The sequence below is a fragment of the Moesziomyces antarcticus genome (genome assembly GCF_000747765.1).
Source record: "Moesziomyces antarcticus DNA, scaffold: scaffold_v10004, strain JCM 10317, whole genome shotgun sequence".
In the NCBI taxonomy this organism is placed as follows: Eukaryota; Fungi; Basidiomycota; class Ustilaginomycetes; order Ustilaginales; family Ustilaginaceae; genus Moesziomyces; species Moesziomyces antarcticus.
This window is the reverse complement of record NW_014639006.1, coordinates 365,231-388,292: the sequence shown is the minus strand read 5'-3', so window position 1 is coordinate 388,292 and position 23,062 is coordinate 365,231. Positions and strand designations below refer to the sequence as shown.

Sequence of the window (23,062 nt, the reverse complement as noted above, 5' to 3'; positions counted from 1 at the left end):
CGCGTCCTTCGAAGTATCGCTTAGACCTTATCCCATCACAGCATCACTCATATCCACATCTTAGGCCTTGAGGTGCTTCACCTGCTTCTTTCCTCGGACTACTCAACCTACAAGCAGCTCGTTGGCGTCGATTGGGGCCGCAATTCAGCACGCTGCCACCATGAGTCAACCGCCGCCGGCCTCGTCGCAGCAACGGTCTGCTTCGGCTGGCAACTACCCTTCGGCGTCATCGACGCCCGTCACTATTTCCACTGCTGCGTCTGGGTCTGCGTCAGCCACTACGACCCCTTTGCTTGGCCATGGATCGCTTTCAGCTGGGAGTCCGGCTTCCAATCTCCTGTCATCCTCACCCTACGGTGGCGGCTTCGCCTCGGCTGCGACTTCTCCAGCATCAATAGCGTTCAATGCCGCCCACTCCTCGCAGCCGTACGCATCTCCTGCGCAGAGCACCGCATCGTTTCGAAGGCTCGTGTGGGAAGGCTCAGTCCCAATATGTGTCTCGATCGATCCGACGGACCTGCCGCCCGGCTCGGATTCCTCGGTCGATTCGACCTACCTCGTCGTACCACGCGTCAGCTACTTGCCCCTCATCGTAGACGATGTCAAGAAGAATCTCCTCGAACTCGCCCTTGAGCAGCCAGCGCTGAATAGCATCAACGACAAGGACATCTGGTTTGAATACGAAGGCCAGCCTCTCCGCTGGCACTGGCAGATCGGCCTTCTCTACGATTTCCACACTGCAAACCCAGCACGCACTGCCGTCGCATACAATTCGTCGGCATCAAGTACTTCGGGTCTGGGATCTTTGCGACCGGAGTCGAGCACGCAGCCATCTAGCTCCTCGGTGGAGTCGGCCTTGCAGCCACCCAGGCTTCCGTGGAAGATCCGCGTGCGCTTGTCCAAGCCACCCACCGAGCGGCTCCACTCAAATGCCGGAGTTGAGTCATGCAAGACTTCGTTCATGTCTATGATCAAAGAGGCCGACTTTGTCCGCTATGGCTCCACCAAGAAGGTGGTCAATCTCCGCAAGCAGGAACAGGATACGCTATGGGACGGCGTTGTCGCCCACGACTACGAGCTCTTCTGGAGTGTTGCCCAAAAGCTCGTTCCGAACGCAGCCGTAATCGGCACTCAGACCGGCCCAGCGACGGCGACGGCAGGTCGGTCTCCCATCGCCTCACGTGTTCAGTCTCTCAACCTTGGAGGTGGCGCACACGACGAGCGGTCGACGACTTCGGCCCAGCGCAGCTTCACTTCACAGCCGAACGAGAGTGAGGCTAGCCTGGCCCCGAGCATGGCTTCGACCATCACGAGCACGACTTCCTCCGATCCACCCGCGGACAGCGGTACTGCGACACCCAATGCGAACAATGCGGTCCGAAGTATACCGCTCCGCTTCTTTCTGCCAGACAATGCGCCCATCGTGCAGGAACCGGTTCCGCCCATGCTGGAGGATGGCCGTGCAAACACGCTCGGCGCGGTGCTGTCGGCCCTGTTCCCGCTCATGTTTCCCCCACCGCCGAGCTTCAGCAGCTTCCAGGCGCCCTCTCCACCGCTGGCGTATGCGCTCGTACAGGGCGTCAGGATGCCTCTCGACGCCGAAATCGCTTGGCTTGGAAGCGCGTTGGTAGGACCCGATGGATGGGTGGCAGTCGTCATCGGCCTTGTTGTCTGAGGGGTCTCCGCAGCTTCGTTCGTTCTTCTCTCATAACAAAGCCCTTTCAGCGCTCATTTGACCGTAGACTGCCTGCAATCGAGATCACTATACCACAATGTCACCTTCTTTGCGGCATCTGTGTATAGCGGGGTTTCAGACTAGGGCGCAAGTCGCATTTTGAATTTGTTAGATTGTGGCACGAGATCGGCGATGGAGACTTCGCGATGGAATTCGGACGAGCTGCCGGTCACGCTGCACGTACGCATCCACCTTCGCATCCGCCTTCTGCACCATCATCCTGATCGCTACTCTTCGCTTCTTCGCGTTGTGTCTGGTTGGTCCAGTTTCGTTCGGCTTTTTCATATCCTCCAACACGGCTGAGCCAGTCCAGATCGCTTTTTCTCGGCTCCCTCTTCCGACATAGAATCGAGCCGTCGCGCCAGTCCTTCGTCCGCACGCGCGAGTCGCCGACCGCCTGGTCCACCAAGACGAAACGCGGCCCGCAGCTTCATATTGATCCGCAGCAATGAACAACCAGGGACAACAAGGGCAGCAGCCGGGCCAGCAGAATGCATCTGCGCCTGGTCAGCAGCTTGCGAACAACCAGATGCCGCCAGGAGGTCCCCAAACGGCAGCGCAGGCTGCGCAGTATAAAGCTGCGCTCATCCAGCAACAGCAAATCCAAGCCATGCGTGCCCAGGCACTTGCGCAGCAGCAACAGCAGCAAGGTCAGTCGTCGGCGCAACCGCAGCAACAACAACCACAGCAGGCGGCCCAAGCCGGCAACTTGCAGGCTCTCCAAGCTCTTGTGCAGAACAATCCGCAGGGTCTGGCAGCGCTTTTCCAGGCTGCTCGTGAAGGCAAAATCAGCCCGGAGCAGCTCGCTCAGCTCAAAGCCTTCATTGGTGCGCACCAACAGGCGCAACAGCAGCAAGGAAGGCCGCCTCAGCAGCAACCCAACCAACCGCAGCAGCCGCAGCAGCATCAGCAGGCCCCACAACAGCAGGCACCAATGAACGCGCAGCTCGCGCAACAGATGCGACCGCCACAGCCAGGACAACAGCAGCAACCTGGACAGGCCAACATGCAGCAGGCCCAAATGACCGCCGCACTGCAGCAGCAGCTTCAGCAGCAGCAGCAGCGCAACGCGCAGAACGCACAGCCGCAGCAGCCGAACCCGGCGCTTGCGCGACCGCCTCAGGGAGCTGGAGCGCCGGGGCAGCCGGGACAGCAGCAGGTCCCTCAGAACGAGCAGGCGCTGCTGGAGCAGTTCAACCGCATCGCGCAGCCGCTGCGCATGAAGGTGCAGGCGCTCGAGAGCGCGCTCAACAATCCGAACCTCAGGCCCGAGGAGCGTCAGCAGTGCCAGAATGCGCTGCAGGAGACACGCAACCAGCAAGCAGCGCTTGCCAAGCAGATCCAGATCGTGCGCGAGAGCTTCCGCCAGCAACAGTCGCAGGCCCAGGCGCAGCAGGCTGCGGCGGCAGCAGCGGCGGGCGGCAAGCCGCCTACTCCTGTGCAGCAGGCTGCTCAAGCACAGGCGGCCGGTGTGAGCGCGGCTACGCCGCAGAGTGCTAGTCCCGCGCCTGCGCCTGCGCCGGCGTCGGCCGCGACGCCTGCTACGCCGGTACCGGCTGCAGCGGCAGCGCCCAAGGTAGGCGCCAACAGCGCGGCCAAGGCGACGCCCAAGCCACCAGCCAAGAGCAAGGCCGCGCTGAAGAAGGAGAAGGAGGCCAAGGAGAAGGAGGAGAAGGAGAAGGCGGCCAAGGAAGCAGCGGCCAAGGAGGCTAAGGGCAAAGGTGCGGCGGCCAAGGGTAAGGCTGCGGCTTCTCCCGCGCCAGCAGCCGGTGTGGGCGCTGCCAATGGAGCTGCCAAGCCGTCGCCTGCTGCCGCTGGCGGCACTCCTGGAGCGTCTGGAGCTGCGGCTGGATCGACGCCAGCCACTCCCTCGGCCGGTGCAGCAGGTGGTAGGCCTGGTGTGCCCGTGCCTGGTCCGGGTCCAGCGGGTGTGACAGCCACAACGCCGACTGCAGCCACGCTGGGTGGCACACCCGTAACCGCCATGTCTGCGGCTGCAGCATCGTACGCAAACGTTGCCATTCCGCCCGTCCTCAACGTGTCGACGAGCAGCGCGCCCGAGCCGTATCCAAACCCCTCCGGCCCGCGCGCGAGTATGACGCAAGGGCTGGGTGTTGCGCCCGTGATCGGCACACCCGCAATCCTGACGCGTCCCAATCCCACTGGACCGGGCGCTTCCGATGATACCGCGCTCGACGACTTGCTCGGTCTTCCCACGCGTCTACCGCTTGCTACTGCCGACGAGCTACTCGGCCTACCTGCAGGCGACGATCCTTCCGCCGACGTTGCCTCTGCAGCAGTCGCAACAGCCTCTGCCGTCCTCTCCTCCTCCGCACCTGCGGCGAGTGCGGTCCAAAATTCAAACGGCATCTTGACAAAGCGAAAGATCGCCGACCTCATCGCAGAGCTCGACAGCACAGAGAAACTCGATGGCGCAGTAGAGGATCTGCTGCTCGAACTCGCGGATGAGTTCATCGACTCGGTCACTGCCATGGCTTGCAGACTCGCAAAACACCGCAGAGCCGATAAACTCGAGGTCAGAGACGTTCAGCTCCACCTCGAGAGGAATTGGAACCTGCGCGTACCGTTCCCCGGCGCAGTCCCCATCCCGCCCCCACGCACCAAGGTCGCCCCCGCGACAACGTCCGCCACTGCACCAAAGTGAAGCTGGCCCTCACTGCATCTCCCAATCCCACTTTGAGGAACACTCGTACACACTCCATGCTCGCAATCAACTTCTTCGAGCTGACTGAATTCGATTTGACTGGGCTACACGAGAAAGACATGCTGTGACAAGGGTAGGGGCAGGCTCTGTCTCGGCTTACGCCCGGAAAGGAGCGTGCCAGCAGTCGCGATACGGCCGCTTGCTCGGGCGGTAGCGCTTCTTCCACACAAACACCTCGAACTTGGGTTGCTTCTTCGGCTTGGCGGTATTCGGAGCAGGGGTGCTCTTGGCGACCTTGGCTGTGGCCTTTGCTTTGTCCACGCTGCTAGCACTGTTGTTGCTCGTGTCTGTGCGCTTCCTCTTTGTCTGTCCCGCAGCTTTCGGCGGTGTCGCAGAAGAGGTCAGACTTGCTGCCCCTCTGGAAGCCGTTGGAGTCGAGGTGCTTGCTACCGGGCCTGTGGAGGCACTTGAAGTAGAACCGTTCGCTCCCGGTCCTTTGGGGGCAGATGACGTCGAGACGCTCGCTCCGGCTGCAGGGCTGGTGGCGACCCTGCCAGAGGAAGGGGCTGGCAGGGAGACTTTGATCTGAGGAGCTGGACGCCAGACTGGCTGCTTGACAGAGGCAGGCGAACCAGCCAGCCCTAATCCCACCGAGGCAACACTGGCGCGGGGGGAGCCTTGCACAGTCCCGGAAGACAGCTTGTGGCTGATTGTTTGGGGCCTAGCTGGCTGGACTTGGAGACCGGCGGGGTCCTTGCCTGATGACGAGGCAGGAGCCTGACTCACTACCGTGGCGGGACCTCCGCCGCTCGGCTTGACGACCGAGGCTGGCCCTGCGGTGTGGTTCGCCTTGACTGCCTCGACCTTGCTGGCGACACGCGACTCTCCAACTTTGTCTCCGCTTTCTTGACCTTGGGCTTTGGCTTTCCCTTTGCCTTTGCGCTTACGTTTGCCCTTTTTCTTGGCTGCCTCCGAGCCATCCTTCGTACTGGAGGCTTTGCTGGCGCCAACACCGCTACCGACTGCTCCAGGGGTGCGCTGCTGCGACGTCCCGGCGGGGCCTTTTTCTTGGCCCTTGGTCGTGCTCTTCTTGTTCGAGCTCGCCTTTGTAGACGCTCCGCCGCGTGTCTTGGCTTTCGAGGCCTTCTTGCCCTTCTTGAGCGCGGCATTCATCAACATTTCTCTCCTCAGATGGGGACCGAGAAGACGCTCTGCTCTTGCATTGATTGTCGCCTCCATAGCCTCTTCGAAGTCGTATCCCATAGAGTAGGACTCGAGGAACTTCGGGTCGCTGGTCGGATCGTAGTCAAACTCGTCGCCGTAAAGATCGTCTTCGAGGCCGTAAGGATCGTCGCCACGATAGTCGAGATCGTCGTAGTCCCAATAGCCGCGCTCCTGCATCCATTCGTGCATCAACTCTTCTTCCAACTCCGAGTCGTAGTCAGACTCGTCTTCAGAATCAAAGTCGGACAGGTCATCATCCAGATGCTGCGACGCCTGTTCTGCTTTTTTAGCGGGCGCGACCTCCGCTTTGGCTGCATTCGCAGGAGCATCGGGACTCTTTGAAGCTGGAGGCATGGTCGGGGCTTGCCCGCTCGGTGCGATCGGCACACCATGAGGGCACGTGTGCGGCGGGCCAAAGCTGGACGAGACCGGCGGGTACGCTGGGGCTCTGGAGTAGACTCTGCTGGGAGTGGCTTGGGCGGCCGAAGCCTCCGATGGGTGGACCCAGTCTGGACCAAAGAAAGCGGTGAGACAATCGTCGCCGAACCTGATCAAAGCCTCTTTGCGACCGACAATGTCGTCGTCATACTTCGGGAGCTCAAGTCGGAACTGACGCGTCTTGTGGGCCAGATAGTGGATCTTGCGGACGTCGTGGTCGGTTGCCTGTCGAGGCGTGAGGGCGTGCAGGCGCAGTAGAGGGAAGTGGGTTGGAACGGGCGCCAGCGCTTCCTCGACAGTTGCCTCCAAGGGCACGGCGTCGAGATAGTGGTTTGCGATCGCCTCAGCCTGGCTGCGTCTACTCCTCTCCAGAGACTGGGCATAGCTGGCTGGGTCATTTGCCTGTGGTACTTGAGGAGCCGGAGGCTGGAATAGCGCCATCAGCACCTGCTGTAGGAACATCGTCCGATCGTCTGCCGAGGCCATGATGACGATTGAACCGCGCGACCGTTGCAGAGGCGGTGAAGGTAGGAAACAGGGCGGGAGACTATCACCGCTGAAGCAAGCAGGTGTGGGAGAAGAAGAAAGGGAGGGCGTTGCGCCTGTGAACACTTATACTCGCCGCCCAGCCTGAGCCTGGATGTGCATGGCTGCGCAACAAAGGGGACGCATGGAGGCCTATGCATGACGACTTTTTAGCCGCGCCCACCTTTCCATCCTCGCATCCCAGCAGTCTAGCAGAGGAAAATCAGCGCATCAGATAGAACAAAGGGACTCTCACGCTCTTTGAACGCACGGCCCCACCAACTGCTTTGCCTGCTGGGCGACACCCAGGCTCATTTCATCACAGCACCACGGGGCCAAGCCTGATTCATCCCCAAAATCCCACGCTGCGCTCTTCCATTTTTCGCATGCGCGCTTCAAAGTGACGATGCGATGCGATTTTCTATTCGTGATGAGCTTTCTGACAGGTGCAGCCACCGCGCCGCGTTGGGCCGGAGGCGTCGCTGCGCAGTGCTGAAAGTTACGCATCCGACGCACTCATGCAAAGCTGAAGAGCATGGCGCAGGCGTCGTGGGTGCCCGTCTGGTCGACCTTGCGCTTCTTAGCCCGCTCGGCGCTCTTGAGCTGCTCGATGGCCTCCCTCGCTTCGCGCTCGTCGTCGTCTTCGTCGTCGCCGTCGACGCCGAGCTTACGCTTACGCTCCTCGCGTTCGCGCTCCACCTCGCGCTGCTCCTCCTCCTCGGCTGCAGCCAGCGACGCCTTGGCCCTCGCGCGTCCCGATTCCGATGGGAAGATGTCGACGCGGTTGCAAGTCGTGCTGTCGCTCGAGCCACCGGCGCCGAAGCCGCCCGGCAGACTGTAAGCCAGCGCAGGCACCGGTCGACGCCGAGGAGTTCCGTCCGGCTTGGTGCCGAGCTTCTGCAGCGTCTTCTTCGCCTCGGTCTCGAAGAGCGTGCCGTAGGTGATGTCGAGGAAATCGTCGAGGTTGTAGCGCTCGCGTGTGAAGGGCTCAGCGAAGATACGTGCCAGACTCGTGACGGAGCCGAGGTAATGCGCCTCGCCAGGCAGGATGCTGCCTTCGTCGCCGCCCATGGCAGGACCACCGCTGTTGCCCTTGGCCACGGCAGCGGCGCCGAAGCTCGCCAGCTCCCACAGCGAGCTCTCGAGCGCCTGCGTCTTGAGCGGGTCCTGTTCGTCAGCGTCGAATGGGTCGTCGACGCCAGCAGGTCCGATGTTGAGGCGGTCGCCGTCCCACTCCTTGTGCACCATAGCCATGCAGCGCGGGTGGCGCTTCAGCAGATTGTACACGAATGGCACCACCGACGCGATGGCTGCGGGAGGCGCACGCAGACTCAGCCGCGAGAGTCGCTTGGCAAAGCTCGCCACGAGCGTCGCAGACAGATGCGTCGACGAGAGGAACGTCTCGAGCAGCCGCAGGAAGCGCGCGCGGTACTTCATGTGCAGCACCGACGCGTCGAGCATGGCGTACAGCCGCGTATAGAACTGCGGGTAGTCCAAGTTGTGCTTGGTGACGAGCGTGAAGATCGCATTGAGCGCCAGCAGAGCCGTGGCACCGCGAGAGTCGAGGCACGAAACCAGGAAGTCGTGCAGCAGCGTCGGCTTGCTGAGATGTGGCAGGATCTGCGCGTGCAGTCGTACCAGCACCTCGTGCGTGGCGGCCAGACTGAGCTCACCACCGATGAGCGAGCCTGGCGCGACGCCAGCGGCAGCAGCCGACTTCTCGGTCTGGCGACGAGGAAGCAGAAGTTCGAGCCACGCGGCCGAGAACGCGCCGCGCTGGGCACCGATGCTGTGTACCATCTCGTGCAAGGTTCGCCTCTTGCGCTTGGAGGCTCCAGCAGCGCGTGCGGCTGCGCCCAATCCACCAATGGCCTTCTTATCTGCTGCGCGACGCTGCTCGCCTTCAGTGGCACCCGCGCGCACGCCACCCTCGTCGTCCGAGTCCGAGAACCAGCCAGTCATGTCATCGTCCTCCTCCTCCTGACCATCGTCCGAGTCACCGTCATCCACCACCGAGAGGCCCTTGCCGCCAGCTGCAGCCTTCTTCTTCTTCTTCTTTCCACCGCTGGATCCAAGCGGCGGAATCGACAGCTCGTCGACCAGGAAGTTGTTCAGATCGTCGGCCGAAGTCGGAATTGCAGTGAGCTGGATGAGGAGCGCAAGCGTGTGTGCGCGAAGCTGCGTGTTACCGAGAGTGCTCGGTGCGGGCTTTCGCAGCGCCAGGCTGATCTCGCGGAGCGTGGCGAAGCGGACGTCGTCGTACTCCTCGAGGCCGCTCTGGATGAACTTGCTGCGCACGTCCTCGGGCACACCCGCGTGCACACGCACCACCTGGTAGCGCGTGCCTGCGTCGCCGTGCCCAAGCTTGGTAAGGCTAGGCGGTCCTGCGATGAGCGCAAGAGTCAGCGCACGCCACGGCGATGCCGACCAAAGGGCGGGCGTAGTGGAGAGGGATAGAGGCGATTCTTTGCTGGACGAGCCTGCTTTGGATGAAGCCTTGGAAGCGGCGGCGATACGCGTGAGAGAAGAGGAAGCGGAGGTCTCGAGCTCGACGATCATCTGGAGTGCTTCCAGGCGGAGTGCTTCGACCTCGTGAGCGAGCAGGGCGCAGAGGAGCTCGACCGTCTCGTTCCAACGCATCCTGATCCAGTCGGCCACCTTGTTCTGCGCCTCCTTGGCCTTTGCTGACGAAGAAGCCGCTGAAGCCGCTGCATTGTTGCCTGCCTTGGCACCGTAGGGGAGGATGTAGCCGTCCTGGTCCACATCCTTATCGAAGGCGATCCTGTCGTCGGCGCTGAGCGACTTCATGGATCGGACCAGCACGAGGACAGCACGGTGAACAGCGACAGCAGCATCCTTCTTTTCCTTGCTCGAGCGTTCGGTCGAGGAGGAAGCGCCGAGCTTGGCGAGCTTTTTCGCGAGGGCGAGGAGGTCGGTGAGAGGGTTGAGGTCGGACGAGGACAAGAGCGCCGATTGCAATGCCTGCACTTGTTCCAACGAGGTCGAGGATGACGAGGCGGACGCCGCCGATGAGCTGGCGCCCGCCTTCTTTGAGGTGCTGGTCTTCGCCATTGCGATGCGCAAAGACAAAAGTTCAAGGTTGGTGTTGTCGATGCTGGTGAAGAAGCTGCGAGGCCTTCACCCTGCAGTCAGGCTCCCGGAAATTTTTCTTCCACTCAGCTCCAGCCCCTGCCTGCCAAAGACGCGAAGTTCCTCCAAAAAAATAGAAGGCTCAATTCAAATCTCGGATGTCGGGGAAAACACTTCGCCACTCACTAGCCGCCCCTCCACGCCGAGGTGTCAAACGAGCCACAGCTAAGACACAGTCACACCCGCACACACCAGAACGAGGCAAAGATGCGAAACGTGATGCATGACGAACGAAGACGGAGCGTGCATGATATGGTGAGTGTGCGCGATGATGGGATGCTGGAGTAGTTGGGCAGAGAGACGCAGCACATGTACGGACGAGAAGATGCAGGTTGCTCGCGAAGCGTCATTAGGACGGCTTCGCTAGGATTAGACGGGAAATGATATAGATGCTTCGACCGCAGACGAAAACGGATCGCTTGGAGGACAATTGCATGGCGGAAGCTCCGACTTCTCAGCGAAGAAGAGGCTGGAATTCTTGCACCTGGTACCACAGCTCCTTGCGCAGGTCCTCCTTGGTGATGCTCTCCTTCTGCATGTCAAAGTAGAAGAAGTCCGGGTCGAGACGAGGTGCGCCGGGCTCATCGTCGGGGTCGTGGTAGGCGGAAAGGTAAGGGTGCTGCAAACATTCCTCGACCGTGAGGCGGTTGCGCGGGTCGAAGGTGAGCGTCTTCTGCAGAAAGTCAATCGCCTCGGGCGAAGCCTTGGGGAACAAGGTGCGGAAGTCTCTGCGCTTGCGCAAGGGCATAGAGCGGATGTAGTCACGCGAGCGACGGCTGTTGATGTTGTGAAATTCCTCGAGCGTGGGCGTGCCGAGCACATCGAGGATCAGCGAGAGCTGCTGATGGTAGTCGCGGCCAGGGAAGAGCGGTCGGCCGGTGAGCATCTCGGCCAAAATGCATCCGACGGCCCACACATCGATGGCCTTGGTGTACTGCTTGAAGGTGAGCATGATCTCGGGCGCGCGATACCACCTGGTAGCGACGTACTCGGTCATGAAGCCCGTGTCCTGGTCGGCAGTGAGCACGGAGCGAGCCAATCCGAAGTCGCACACCTTGAGGTCGCAGTTGGCGTTGAGCAGGATGTTGCTCGGCTTGAGGTCGCGATGGATGACGTCGGCGCAATGCATGGGCTTGAGCGCACGCAGAGTCTGGTACGTGAAGTACTGGCAGTGGTCGTCCGAGAGCTCTTGGGTACGGATGACGCGGTGCAGGTCGGTCTCCATGAGCTCCTGGACGAGATAGACCTCGGTGAAGGCCTCGTAGGTGCTGGGCTTGATGATGTCGAGGATGCTGATGATGTTCTCCGAGACGTCGCACTCTTGGAAGAAGCGCAGCAGCTTGAGCTCACGCAGCGTTCGCAGCGCAAACATCTGGTGCTCGAAGGGCTGGATCTTCTTGATGGCCACCTTCTGACCCGTGGCGCGGTGGATGGCGCTGCAGACGACACCGTAGGCACCTTCGCCGATGATCTCGCAGACCTTGTACTTGCTGCCGACGCGGAAGCTGATGGCGTTTTTGTATTTGTCGTTTCGCGAGACGGGTTGCGGAGCGGCAGCGGCGGGGGCGACGGCAGCATTCGCATTTGCGTGCGAAGGCGCCGTTGGTTGAGGGACGGACGGTTGCGGCGGTTGCGAAGGACGATGCGGCAGTTGATGTTTTTGCGCGTTGTATGATTCGGCAGCGCCCCGATTGGATTTGGCAATCGGTTCCATGTCAAAGCAGACATTGTCGACGTCGCAAGTCGGCGTTGAAGGACCGTTGGAGATGATGGAGGCGAGCGAATCGACCGAGGACGTCGAATGCGATTTCGACGGTGGGCGATGAGACGAAGCAGAACCCGAAGTAGCGGGCAGAACGGATGGGGCAGGATTCCAGTCGTGGTGTTGCGAAGGTCGCGAAGCGGCGACGTTGCGAGACGAGGAGGCGGACATGGAGCAAGACGCAGACGTTGAAGTCGCAGAATCGGAGTCCGTAGGCACGTCGTCGCAAAGAGCGCCAGCATGGCGTTGGACGGTGCGGTCCGACGCAACAGATGAAGGCGCGACATTGGCGATCGACATGTTGGACATGTTGTAGTGAAGAGCGGCGGCCGAGGTGGAGCAGACGTTGTCGAGGTAGACGTGGGCGTGATCAAAGGTCGCCATGGTTGCAAGCAAAAGCAGGGTGGGGATGAAAAGACGGATGGAAGTTGTCAGAAGATCCGTTGCTTTGCGCAGTTGGGTGATGGCAGAAGTTGTGGCGACGAGGATGCGGCTGAACTCTATATAGGATCAAGCTCGACGCGACGGCTGCGAGGCGGAACGACGATGCCGGGACAAAGGATCGAGATCAACTCTAATCCAGGGGCAGGCGACGCAGAGGCCTGATGAAGCAAAGAAGGCGAGAAAGAAGGACGATGCAGGACAAAGGAAGACGGACGGGATCAAAGGGGCCAAGGCAGGGATGAGTCGCTGATATAAAGGAAGACGGCGCCATCCCCTAGATGAGCGTGCAACGCCCGGACTGGGGCTCAGCGGGACTGCATTTCGATAGAGGCGCTTGGCAAGCTCCAGGGTCCACCTCGGCAGGGTGCGCCACGGCACCAAGCGTTCGGCGCAAAGTGACACCGAGCGACGACTGGCAGCCGATGGACAGTAAAGCGTGCCAGCAGGGCGCAAGACAAAGGAGAAGGAGGGGGTCGTGCGTGCAGCCCGAGGGGCCTGAGCGGCTTGGAAAGCGTGCTGCTGGCCTCGAAGGCCCGGCAAAAGTGTGACGCATGAAAAGCATGTGGATGAAGCACAGCCAAGGCGGAGCGCGAAGCGGCGTGGTTGGCGCAACTGCGGGTTCCCGAGCAAGAGCACCGATGAAGCCTATGCCCGCTGGTAGCAACTTCCGACAACGACAGGCGAAGCGGCCGCATGATGGCGCTAACGCCCACCCTGCTGCAGCCTTGCAGCCCGTGCAAATAGAAAATTGGGCGGAAGGGAGAAAAAAAAAAAAAGGGTGCCAGGCAGCTGACGCGCGAGGTTGCCATCTGCCAACCCTGCTGAGCAGCGTGGCGAAAAAAAAAAATGCAGCCACGTTGCATATGTTCGGATTTTCCTTCTGCTCGAGACCTGGTTCTGGGCTGCAAGGAGATACCGGCGACATACGGCAGTGCGCAACAGGCAGTCTGGTTCGCAAAGACCGGCGCCTTTGTTGTCCGCTTCTTTGCGTGCAGTCGCCCGTGGAGAGAAGGAGGTCCGTGTCGAGTGGGGGATCAAAGGGGGCGCACCCCGTTCAGCCGGTCGCAACTCTGCATGCAGAGTCGGCGTAACCAGCTGCACGAAAAAGAGGGTTTCTCGGCGCAGCGTTTGCACATTTTCGAGGGTTGCACTCTGCCTTGTGCCAACGGCGGGGATGACAACCTTGGCCTGCCCTTTGGCAGCCAGCCCCGGCCGGCCCACCCTCGAACGAGCGTGCTGCGCCGGGCAGCTGGAAATGCGAGCATCCACTCCGCTCCGCCGAACAAAGGGACCGCCAAAGTCGCCCTTGCCACGAGGCAGATGCCCCTCGGCGCTGAGAACTGGCACCGCGTCTGAAACCGACAAATACTCGTCGGGGCTGCAACTGAGACACTGCGAGCGATCGCGCTCTCGGCCAGGCTGTCATTATTAATACCATTCGGCCTGGATGACGATCGTCTGCGAGCTGGACGTGGAGCCAGGCATGCAGCAATCCCAACAGGCAACAGCGCAACGGAGCTACGGCGCCACAGAGCAACGGTGCGGCGATACAACGGCGCCTAGACGCAGCGAGTTGACAGCGCTCGCCTAGAAGCCAGCGCCAGCAGCCCAGCGTTGAATGCTGACAACCGACTCGCCGCGCCAGCGTGACAGCTGTCGCTCCGCGCAGAGAGCCAAGCGAGGGCGGGCGGCGCGAGGAGCCAAATTTGAAAATCCGACCGCTCGCCATCGACTGCTTGCCCATCGCCGATGCTAGAGCCGATAGACCATCGCCGAGATCTGCTGAACGGTTCGGGATGTCCATCATCTGGCAAGCCTGAGGTCCTCGCGTCGCCAGCCACATCGTCGCCAACTGAGAATTGCCGATACCGGGGATGACTTACCGAATCTTTCTGACCGCTGCCGACTGCGGGCTGTTGTCGGCTGCCTGATCCGTGTTGGTGACAGCCTTGTCGGTGGGCGCCAGGGCATTTCCGACGCCGTTCGCGGCTGCTTGCGCGGGCATCATGGCCGAGTCGCTGGCAGTGTTGGTGCTGACCATCGTCGAATCTTTTTGCTGCTGATCGGCTGAGTCGGCTGCCTGGATGCGGTTGTCTGCTTCGCCCGCTTTCGTCTCGGAAATGTCGAAGGGTGGCTGATAGAAGGACGATGTCCTTTGGTGATGGTGGGCAGGAGGTTGCTGAAGAGTTCCGATGTTGGCATCCGAGCCAGGAGCGTGTGACTGCGCCACAGCTGACGAGGGGAACATCTCCACCTTGCCATCCGTCTCCACTTCTTGTCCCTTCATCCCCGTAAGGGCATCGAACGCGCTAAGTCCTTCCATTTTTCACCTCGAACCGTCGAAGATTGATGAGGACAAGACGGAAAGTAGATGAGCGGGCAGAGGTGGAAGGTGAAAGGAGCCGGTCGGAGCGCGGCGTGGGCAAGATGATGGCCCAAGTCACACGTTGCCTTTCTTCTTCCGAGCCAACGATCGTCGGTCGCTTCCGAAAGCAAACTCATGCATTCAATCTCGCACGCCAGAGGGACCGAACCAAAATGCGTCGAGGACGCCCCGACCGATCGAAGTGGGATCTTGCAGATTGAAGCTGCCAAGCCTCATGCAACAACGGACACGCAAAGCTGACGGTCCGTCTTTTGTTCATTTCATATGCGCTCCCACTGCCGCCACCGAATGCACACACGGCGCGAGCGCGCGCAGCACGGACGCCCCTGCAGCAGCATCGGCGTCCAGCCCCCACTCTCTTCTGCATACCTCCTCACTTCGATGACCAGCAAAGAATCACGGTCAGAGAGCGGCCCCAGATACGCCACTGCACGTATCTGGGGCATTAAAGACGCATCTTGAGCGGTAAAGACCGTTTTCTTTCATGCATCTATTGCGCTGACTGACAAAGAGAAAGAAAATAAACATCTTCAGATGGCAAAGTGAAAGGAGGCACGAGCGCTAAAATTGGATGACATCGTTGGCCTCTTGTGACAGATGACGAGCGCTCATGGGAGAAGCGGCGTGAGCTCCGTCCGCGTCATTTTCCTGGAAGAGAGGCGACCTGGACGGAGCACACTGGCTGAACGTTGCACTGCGCTGCCGCACCGTACTTGTCATCGAGCGTCTCGGCGACAGGGCCGATGATCGACAAGGCGAACGGTCCTGCCATGTCGCCGAGTAGCAATCGTAGCCATCCCCAAGCCCTACTCCCAGCCAAGGCGACCCATGAGCGGCAGGGTTTTGGTCCTCGTAGGAGTCATTGTACTCGAATGCTGCGTGTGGCTCGCTCCGGCCTGGGGAAGAGTCGATCGCATTGCTGCCGTCTCTGCCACCTGCGAATGAGCGACGAAGCCTCGTGCTCGAACGCCAATGCGAGGGGATGTCTGGACCAGCGCGCCCAAGGCTGAGCGACTCGAATGTGGTCTCGTCCTCCTCGCTCCCTCGCGCTAGCGCATCCGACTCCGGCATAGTGCTCGACATCGACCGAGATGATCCATCAGCATGACCGAGATCGAAGCTAGCGACTGGTAGCGGATGATCCTTGTGGCTCCCGGTCGCCAGCGCCTCGTTGTTGAGTCGGATCTGTGATTTTCGAATCTTAGCCAGCAGACCGGCCGTCTTTGGGAAGACAAAGCTTTTGCGTGTCGACATGCGATTTACGACCGGGGAAGGCGGCAGCGAGTTGGTATTGTCCTCGAGCATCGATGGCTCGCCTGCCTCAGCTAGCTCGACAGGAGGTAGCGAGATGCGCGTGCTACGCTTCATGTAGTAGCTAAGACACCGATCAATCTCTTTGTCGTCGCCGTCATACGGACTCGCTGCCCTGATGTTGTCCCAGCCGCTCTCTGGCAGCAGCTCTGGCCTCCCAGATAGCGACTCCTGCTGGAGTTCCGAATGGCAGGAATCGGAACGTTGAAGCTGCGCGGCTGAATCATTGCAAGCAGGCCATTTGCTTCGTTCGCCGTCGACCAATGTAAACTCGCTCTGCTGGGCGTGTGCCATCGGTAGGCTGACATGACCGTGCTGCAGGCTAGTTTGTGAAGCTTGCCTTGACTCTCGATCCATCACCTGTGCCGTGTTGTTCACAGACTTTTCGCCTGGGATCTCGGGATGACCAATTTTGAGGCGAAGGTCCGGGGCAGAACCAGCTTTCTGGACCGCATCCCTAAGACGTTTGCGCCATAGGAAGATCGCTCCGAGTAGCACAAGCAGAAGAACGACTCCACCTGCAATTGCTGCGGATAGAATTTCAACGCTGAGACCCGTCCCAGCTGGTGATGCCTGGGCAGGACGCACGTCATTGTCCACGCTGGGTCCGGGCAGGCTGGTACGCTCGCCGTCTCCGTTTGGCGGCGCAGGGATCGAGGCTGTTGGCACTTGTGTTGGCGGTGATGGAGATGCGAACGATTCTGGTGAGGCGGACTGGGGTGCCTTTGCCGCAGACGATGCGTTGGGCGCCTGCGCGGACGGATCTCGTGCGTCGCCGTCCTGACTCAAACCTTTGTCCTTTGCGCCATCGTCTTTGCTGGCTTTTGGATGCTTTCCGTGTTTCTTCTTATGGTGTTTTTGTTTGCCATCGTCGTCCTGTCTCTTGTGATGCCTCGATCGAGGCTCTGACTTGAAGGACACCTTTCGCATTGTATACCAGTGACCGAAGAAACCGCAGAGATCCGCTCTTGCCGGAAAGAAATTGGCTCTCACGACAGAAGCAACACTGGACGAGGAGCGAGGACGAAAAAGAATGTGAAGAGATACAGAACGTACGACCAGCGCAACGGTGTCTGCAGACCTTGAGATCACGAGAGAAAAGGATGGAAGAAGGTAGCTGGACAGCCCCGGCGCGAATCTGCCACAAGTCTCAAGCTTCTTGCCTACCCTATGGCGTCCATCTGTTCGGCGTTCATAAGGTGGGCGAGGAGCAAATTGCTGTGCACAGGCTGTGGGTGCGAGGCGGAACCTCATCCCACTCAACCTGTGGCTGTTTGAGAGGCGAAATTGCGATGCATGGCAGTACATGAGCTCATCGAAAATTGTGGGCAGTCCAAACGATGCCGGAGCATCGCGGTTCCCTGCTGACGGTCATTTCATGGCCGCAGTGAGCGGCGATGTCCCCCAAAATGTCTTTCTTCCCCCTTCAGACAGACTAAGACAGACTGTTTGCTTGAGACCAAACTCTCCTGCTGTGGATATTTTTAGCAGTGCTCGGTGCTCCATATGCAAAGCTAGGAAGCGATTATGTCAAGCATGACTGACGGACAAGCTTTGTCAACCTCGAATTCAGCTCCTCAGACTCGATCCTGAAGGCACAGAGGATGAGTAGAAGCGGATGGCAAGCGTTGTATTTCAGCGGGTTGTCAGTGATCAGACTGCCGAAGTGAAGTTGGAGAGGATGATGGCTATTGAGGTGCGACCTTGTACGGGACGTAGACCCAGTCCTGGCCTCTGTCCATGATCACGCGACCGATGTTGAAGCCTGGGAGCTTTCTAGCGGGACTCGAGGGGGTAGCACTTCGATCAATCACGCCGATGTATTGAAAGTAAGTGCCGGGGCTGCCCTCCTTCTCGAAAGTGCGCCAAACGAACAGCTGCCATAGCGCTGGGCGTTGCATCAACATCCTGGATCCCCCTTCTCCTACAGTGATATAGGGTCGTGCAGGGTTATATTTTTCCGGAATTACATAGATACCGGGCTCGGCCTTGCGGAAGCGAGCTCTCGTGTTGCTGAAGGTCTCTTCGATCAGCGCCCACGGAAGCTTTTCATCGGTTCCCTGGTACGGACGGAAGGTCCCTAGCTCAAGTACCTTTGATAAGCGGCCGACATGAGTAGCAACGCGCGATAAGATCGATTGGCGATCCTCGAGGGACAGGCGTGGAGGAGCGTGAGCTTCACGCAAAAGAGCAAAGCTCTCCGGGATTCGAAGCGACGAGCCAGGCCCTTCGAGGTGAGCTGAACTGCTCTCGAACGGTTCCGCAGCGAGGACGGAGCCCGGGTGAGAGAAGCCAGACGTAGCGATTGAGGGCGCCGCGGGCTGGAAGCGAGGACCGGCTTCTCGAGCTCCACTCTGCCCTGCCTGCTTCCCTACGTCTGGAGCAAGCTCGCCAGTAGTCCGGAAGTGCATGACTCGTTCGTCATTGTCAGCGAGGTTTGCCAATTCTGCGACACCTCTCCAGAAGTCGTCACCAGCGCAGACGCTACCTGCCAGTGCGAGGACCGCCACAAAGAGAAGAGAGACGGACAAGCGCATACTGCAGAAGACTGCGCGATCGCGGAAACAGTGGGAAGGCGGTGGAGAGTCTGTGCGAAAGAAAGGCGTCAAGGTCATGAGACCGCTCAAGCCGCTTTTATCTGTATTCCCATTTGCCTGATGGGTACAGAATCGTGACTGACGTAGCCGGCTCTGTCGCATTGCTGCTCCAGCACGGCAGACAGAGCCAACCTTGTGAGGAGTCACCTTTTCCCTTGTTCGTGGGTGCCATACGGTTTCATATCAAACAATGGCTTGCCGGTGAGAACTCAGCAATCATCGTATGAAGGGCTTGACCTCCACCTACGATATGAATCGAGCTCGATCGGCCGAGTCCCGGTGGGGTTGTTAGACAAGCCTGCGACAACCGCATTATACCATAAGGCAAACAATACGAACTCAAAGGATCAACACCCACGCTTCACATGCGGCTTTCCGATATCATATCATAACAAAGCTTAGCCGACGCTGCGTTGCCTCTTCATCAAAGCCATCTGCACCGTCGCGAGTCACTTTGCAACTGCCGCGCATGACGCCCGCATCGAGCACGATGTACCATAATGAAGAGGTCTGATCTCGTTGCAACAGCCTTCTACACTTCCACAGAAGCTGGCAAAGCGACCCTCGGCTTTCTTGGAAGGTCCCTGCAATCGTCGCAGCATTTCATCTTACAGTAGACCGAGAGCGGAGGGCGACGTTTAATAACACGGAAAATTGTGGGACCTTCATATCGACGCCGGTCGGCATCTTGCGCAGACAAATTTGTGGCAACATATCCTCCTTTTGCTCCTGGCCGAGCGGTTGCCCAGAGCTTTGACTGTCTCTCAAAGTTCAGGCCAAGTTCAAGAATTGAATCGAACAACTGAAGGGATGACATTCAGCTGTTGCGCAGAAATGTATTGAACAGGCGACGCTACTACATAGAAGGACGATCGGGGTAAACCGGATACCGCACCTCGTGCGCAAACTTGACATACATGAGCGATGATCCCCACGTACGAATGCGGTCGATGCCCCTAGCAGTGCCCTTGAGCACATCCTTCTTGAAATCGTGGAAGCGACGCGGAGTCGGATAATTGAAGGCTCCAAGATACTGGAAGATGTGAGACTTAGGCGCGCCGACCTCTTCCCAGACACCAAGGTAGATATGATTCGTAGTTGCGCTGTTGAATCCGTGCACAGCTCGAAATTCCGGCGTATGGGCGAGGAGTTGAGCCATCAAGTAGCGGCGATCGCCAAGCTCAATGGGCCACATCCCAAAAGATAGTCCACGCCTGGTCGCCTGCACCAGGAAATTTTCAACGTCCGCCTGACTCGGGCGTCCATCGTATGGCCATGCTTTTTCTTCGCGCTGTAGCCTTCGCCAGCCGGTCTCGTCCAGAAACGTCTTCATGAAGTCGTGCAAAGCATCGCGAACTTCAACCGAGGTCAGTTGACGATAGGGGTGTCCGGCGATGTACTCGAAATCTTGCTGGAGCATGCTCAAGTCCTTGTCGAGCCCCTTTGCAGCCTGGTACTCGATTCCCGATGACGGCGCGTATGGATATACGCGCGCCAGGTCATCTTGTGTGACCATGTGCTCCCATTTGAGGGGTTGGTGTCCAGCAAGCTCAGCTTCGACCTGTTGGGGGCTCAAGCTGGACGAGGGCCGACGCGAAAGGAGCTCCTCCCTCGTAGCGGCAACCACTCGCTCGAGGTCACTCGGCAAAAGTCCGAAAGCCAGATGAGCCGCAATGACCCTGATTGCGACCCAAATGAGAGACAGTTGACGAAGAGGAATCATTCTGAAATGGAAAGGATGTAGAAAGCTGTCGAGATAGTGACATCAAGGAGGCTCATCGAGTGGACCTTTATATTTTTCGGCTCCCCATGCGGCTCTCCATGCTCAGAAGGTGAAATCGTCAGTGATCTATGCTCAGAAGGTCGGTCGGGATTCGGCGGACCGCCAATAAAGTTGACAATTGCCGCCATTTCGTAGGATATGATATCATTTTGCCACGTTGTCGGTAGTGGTCAGCTACAGTATGATAAGCTCATTGCAGCGACTCACTTCCGGATGTTGTGGAATGGAATTGTTCTGATGCAGCTCTGTGCAATAGTCCACATGCGACCCGACAGAGGCTATGAGGTCGAGAGGCTGCGAGCCATGAGGAGGCGTGTCTTTGCGAAGGAGATGTTCTGCATCGGGCCCGATCTGAGCTAGTTGCCGATTGTACGGTATTTAGCCGCGGTAGGCGCGGGACTTCTTCGCATGATGCGGGGTTGGACATGCATGAGCCCTTATCGGGCCAACCCTTGCTCCGGAACACCATCTCTTCTTCTCGCCACCGGCTCGCCTCTGCGTCTCGACCAGAAAAGGGCAAAGATGAGAGCTGTACTCCAGCGCGTCAAAGGCGCGACCGTGCATGGTAAGCAGGCGGCCCTAGGACACGAAAGACGACCCCGATTCCTGACGCAGCCGTTCACACCCCGCTTCTGATGATGCCACGATATGATCAGTCGATGGCAAGCTCGTCTCGAAGATCGGACCAGGCATTGTAGCGCTGATCGGAATCTCTACGGAAGACACTGCGGCCGAGATCGTACCGCTCGCGAACAAGATTCTGAGCACCAAGCTGTGGAACGAGAACCAGGAGGCATCACAGATCACCGTCCCCCCGCAGTACGAGCCAAAAGCCTCTGGCTCGACCAGTGCGAACGAGTCGACGGAGACCGCGGCAGCAGCTACAAACGGAGAGACGGAGGAGGCCAAAGCGCGTTCGGAACAGGTGTGGGGCGGCAAGCCGTGGAAGCGCTCTGTGGTCGAGCTTGGAGGCGAGGTGCTCTGCGTCTCGCAGTTTACGCTGTTCGCACGCACTGTCAAGGGGACCAAGCCAGACTTCCACCGCGCTATGGGCGGCAACGATGCACGAGTGATCTACGAGGCTCTGCTGAAGAAGCTGGGCGACAGCTATGCGCACGACAGAATCAAGGACGGCGCCTTCGGCGAGATGATGGACGTCTCGCTCACAAACGACGGTAAGCAAGCCAGCTTTGCCTTTCGTCGATGATTGCTCGCACAGATGACTGACAGACAATCACGCTTCATCTTTGCACTGATACGACCGAACTCCAACAGGACCGGTTACGATCTGTAAGTGTTCGGCATCATGCTTGCTGCTCTCGAGATCGAGCGAGGTTCGGCTGACAGACCATCTTCTACGCTTTCACATCCACAGTGCTGGACACGACCGAGAAGAAGTAGGTTGGAACGACGCAAATGGCATGCAGATGCGAGACACGGCAATCTAAGCATCATGTAAACTAGACACGACAAGGATCTCATTAGACGTAAGCCGAATAGAAGTTTCGACAGTACTTTTGGGAAGAGACGCAGTTGCGAGAAAGTCGTTGTGATGGGCTGCAAGAGTGCTTAGCTTTCACTCTTCCGAGGACCTGTTTGCTGCGGCTCGGTCTCGAGGCCGGGGGCAGCTGTGGGTTCGTGTACTTTCGCGTGGTTGCGTCGAAGAAATCGGCTTCTTGGTCCGCTTTGCCATCGCACTGGTTCGCGGTCTGGTCCCTCTCCACCACCCCCACTAGACGGGAGACCCCAGACATGCTCTAGTCCCTTCCAAGGATTCTCCCTTACGTGGCGCACCTTGCTGGGCCAGCGTTTGGCAAAGTCGCTGGCGACCATCCAGCGGTAGACGCCCTTTGGCACCACGACGTCGGCGCCAGCCATCCGAATGCGCGTCTCGATCTCTGCGCGCGTGGCATGTGCCAGATCCTGATCGGACATCTCGGACGGTGCTGTGATCTCGGATGACTGCGCGTCGGTGTCAAAGACGATATCGACGAAACGCGACACATCGACGCCTGTTGCCTCGGGTAGCAGCGACAGTGCGTGCAGAGACCCTTGACGCGATAGTTGAGAGGGTGAAGGATGGCGAGACGTGAGGCGTCGGACGAGGTTGGTCATTTTAACCATGTGCGAGAGGAAGAGTCGGCGCCGATGCTCGGCTTTGTGCTGCTTGCGCCTCGCCCGTCGAGCTTTTGCTTTCAGACGTGCGACCAGCGGCGGCGGATGTCGGAACGACGGCCTTGGTTTGGCAGGTGGTGGCGGCAAGACCACACCCTGGCTGTCGACCTCTGTGGTGCTGGACCGAGCAGGGCTGCAAACGGCCGCGAGAAATCAGTTTGCAAGAGATTCTCGTGTGCCCTCGAGGACGTCATCGTCAAACAGGCCAGCAGTCTCCTGCTTTTCCTCTGCAGACGCAGCACTCGAGGAACGAGCTGGCAAGATGACTTTACATCGTCCCGCTTCTCCGATCTGTGACTGAACGTCCGTTAGATGCGCCTGATGGGGTCGAAACTCATCGCAGTGCGCACGATGAATTTCATCCCAAAGCCTCAACTTGGTAATACCCAGCCCAAGCGGCACGGCACCGTCGAGTGTCGACATTGTCATCGCTCCTCCTTCTCCCCATCGACGCATCATGTAGGAGCTCGCTGACTTATATGTCTGAGACGAAAGCGCCTCTCGGGAGCTCGGTACCATCTTCGAGAGACAAGCTTTTCAGAAAAAGCCGCGCGAAGCGCCTTAACGTTTAGAGTTAGAATGAGATCGGCGTGGGCACCGGAAGTGGTGGCCCGGCTAATGACTTGCTTAGCCAGGTGTGGGGATCTATGACGGTCTACATTGATCTGTGACTACGTTCGGCCTGAACTATGCTGGTTCCGCGGAGAGCTAGAAAGTGCGTCCTAGTCCGCGCTAGAGGAAAGACACGGCAAGATGAGAGATGCTTTTGCGGGAACGTTTCGTGTCGTCTTGGCGACTCGGCCTGAGGCGAGCGAACGCCACCTCATGCGAAGCTCAAGTCCATGCTCGGCAAGGTTTAACCAGCCA

General features: G+C 59.2%; 10 protein-coding genes across 10 annotated transcripts; 3 read left to right on the top strand and 7 right to left on the bottom strand.

Annotated features, from left to right (window-relative positions):
- Positions 1 to 160: 160 nt before the first annotated feature.
- On the top strand, positions 161 to 1,675 carry PAN0_004d2267 (autophagy protein 5; the record flags this gene model as incomplete). Its single annotated transcript, XM_014802212.1, has 1 exon — positions 161 to 1,675. The coding sequence occupies one exon, from the start codon at positions 161 to 163 to the stop codon at positions 1,673 to 1,675; it is 1,515 nt and encodes a 504-aa protein (XP_014657698.1).
- Positions 1,676 to 2,183: 508 nt separating this feature from the next.
- PAN0_004d2266 (uncharacterized protein) lies at positions 2,184 to 4,400 on the top strand (the record flags this gene model as incomplete). The annotated part of the gene is made up of 1 exon (XM_014802211.1): positions 2,184 to 4,400. The coding sequence occupies one exon, from the start codon at positions 2,184 to 2,186 to the stop codon at positions 4,398 to 4,400; it is 2,217 nt and encodes a 738-aa protein (XP_014657697.1).
- Positions 4,401 to 4,556: 156 nt separating this feature from the next.
- PAN0_004c2265 (uncharacterized protein) lies at positions 4,557 to 6,548 on the bottom strand (the record flags this gene model as incomplete). The annotated part of the gene is made up of 1 exon (XM_014802210.1): positions 4,557 to 6,548. One exon carries the CDS (start codon positions 6,546 to 6,548, stop codon positions 4,557 to 4,559), a length of 1,992 nt encoding a protein of 663 aa, XP_014657696.1.
- A 555-nt stretch (positions 6,549 to 7,103) lies between these two features.
- PAN0_004c2264 (CBF-domain-containing protein) lies at positions 7,104 to 9,659 on the bottom strand (the record flags this gene model as incomplete). The annotated part of the gene is made up of 1 exon (XM_014802209.1): positions 7,104 to 9,659. The coding sequence occupies one exon, from the start codon at positions 9,657 to 9,659 to the stop codon at positions 7,104 to 7,106; it is 2,556 nt and encodes an 851-aa protein (XP_014657695.1).
- Positions 9,660 to 10,191: 532 nt separating this feature from the next.
- On the bottom strand, positions 10,192 to 14,266 carry PAN0_004c2263 (CMGC/MAPK protein kinase; the record flags this gene model as incomplete). Its single annotated transcript, XM_014802208.1, has 5 exons — positions 10,192 to 11,999; positions 12,154 to 12,217; positions 12,299 to 12,355; positions 12,871 to 13,321; positions 13,827 to 14,266. The coding sequence occupies 5 exons, from the start codon at positions 14,264 to 14,266 to the stop codon at positions 10,192 to 10,194; spliced, it is 2,820 nt and encodes a 939-aa protein (XP_014657694.1).
- A 624-nt stretch (positions 14,267 to 14,890) lies between these two features.
- On the bottom strand, positions 14,891 to 16,570 carry PAN0_004c2262 (uncharacterized protein; the record flags this gene model as incomplete). The annotated part of the gene is made up of 1 exon (XM_014802207.1): positions 14,891 to 16,570. One exon carries the CDS (start codon positions 16,568 to 16,570, stop codon positions 14,891 to 14,893), a length of 1,680 nt encoding a protein of 559 aa, XP_014657693.1.
- Positions 16,571 to 17,328: 758 nt separating this feature from the next.
- PAN0_004c2261 (uncharacterized protein) lies at positions 17,329 to 18,177 on the bottom strand (the record flags this gene model as incomplete). The annotated part of the gene is made up of 1 exon (XM_014802206.1): positions 17,329 to 18,177. The coding sequence occupies one exon, from the start codon at positions 18,175 to 18,177 to the stop codon at positions 17,329 to 17,331; it is 849 nt and encodes a 282-aa protein (XP_014657692.1).
- Positions 18,178 to 19,093: 916 nt separating this feature from the next.
- PAN0_004c2260 (uncharacterized protein) lies at positions 19,094 to 19,960 on the bottom strand (the record flags this gene model as incomplete). Its single annotated transcript, XM_014802205.1, has 1 exon — positions 19,094 to 19,960. One exon carries the CDS (start codon positions 19,958 to 19,960, stop codon positions 19,094 to 19,096), a length of 867 nt encoding a protein of 288 aa, XP_014657691.1.
- A 471-nt stretch (positions 19,961 to 20,431) lies between these two features.
- On the top strand, positions 20,432 to 21,421 carry PAN0_004d2259 (D-tyrosyl-tRNA deacylase; the record flags this gene model as incomplete). The annotated part of the gene is made up of 4 exons (XM_014802204.1): positions 20,432 to 20,585; positions 20,677 to 21,195; positions 21,296 to 21,310; positions 21,396 to 21,421. The coding sequence occupies 4 exons, from the start codon at positions 20,432 to 20,434 to the stop codon at positions 21,419 to 21,421; spliced, it is 714 nt and encodes a 237-aa protein (XP_014657690.1).
- A 168-nt stretch (positions 21,422 to 21,589) lies between these two features.
- PAN0_004c2258 (uncharacterized protein) lies at positions 21,590 to 22,714 on the bottom strand (the record flags this gene model as incomplete). The annotated part of the gene is made up of 2 exons (XM_014802203.1): positions 21,590 to 22,328; positions 22,431 to 22,714. 2 exons carry the CDS (start codon positions 22,712 to 22,714, stop codon positions 21,590 to 21,592), a joined length of 1,023 nt encoding a protein of 340 aa, XP_014657689.1.
- Positions 22,715 to 23,062: the final 348 nt, after the last annotated feature.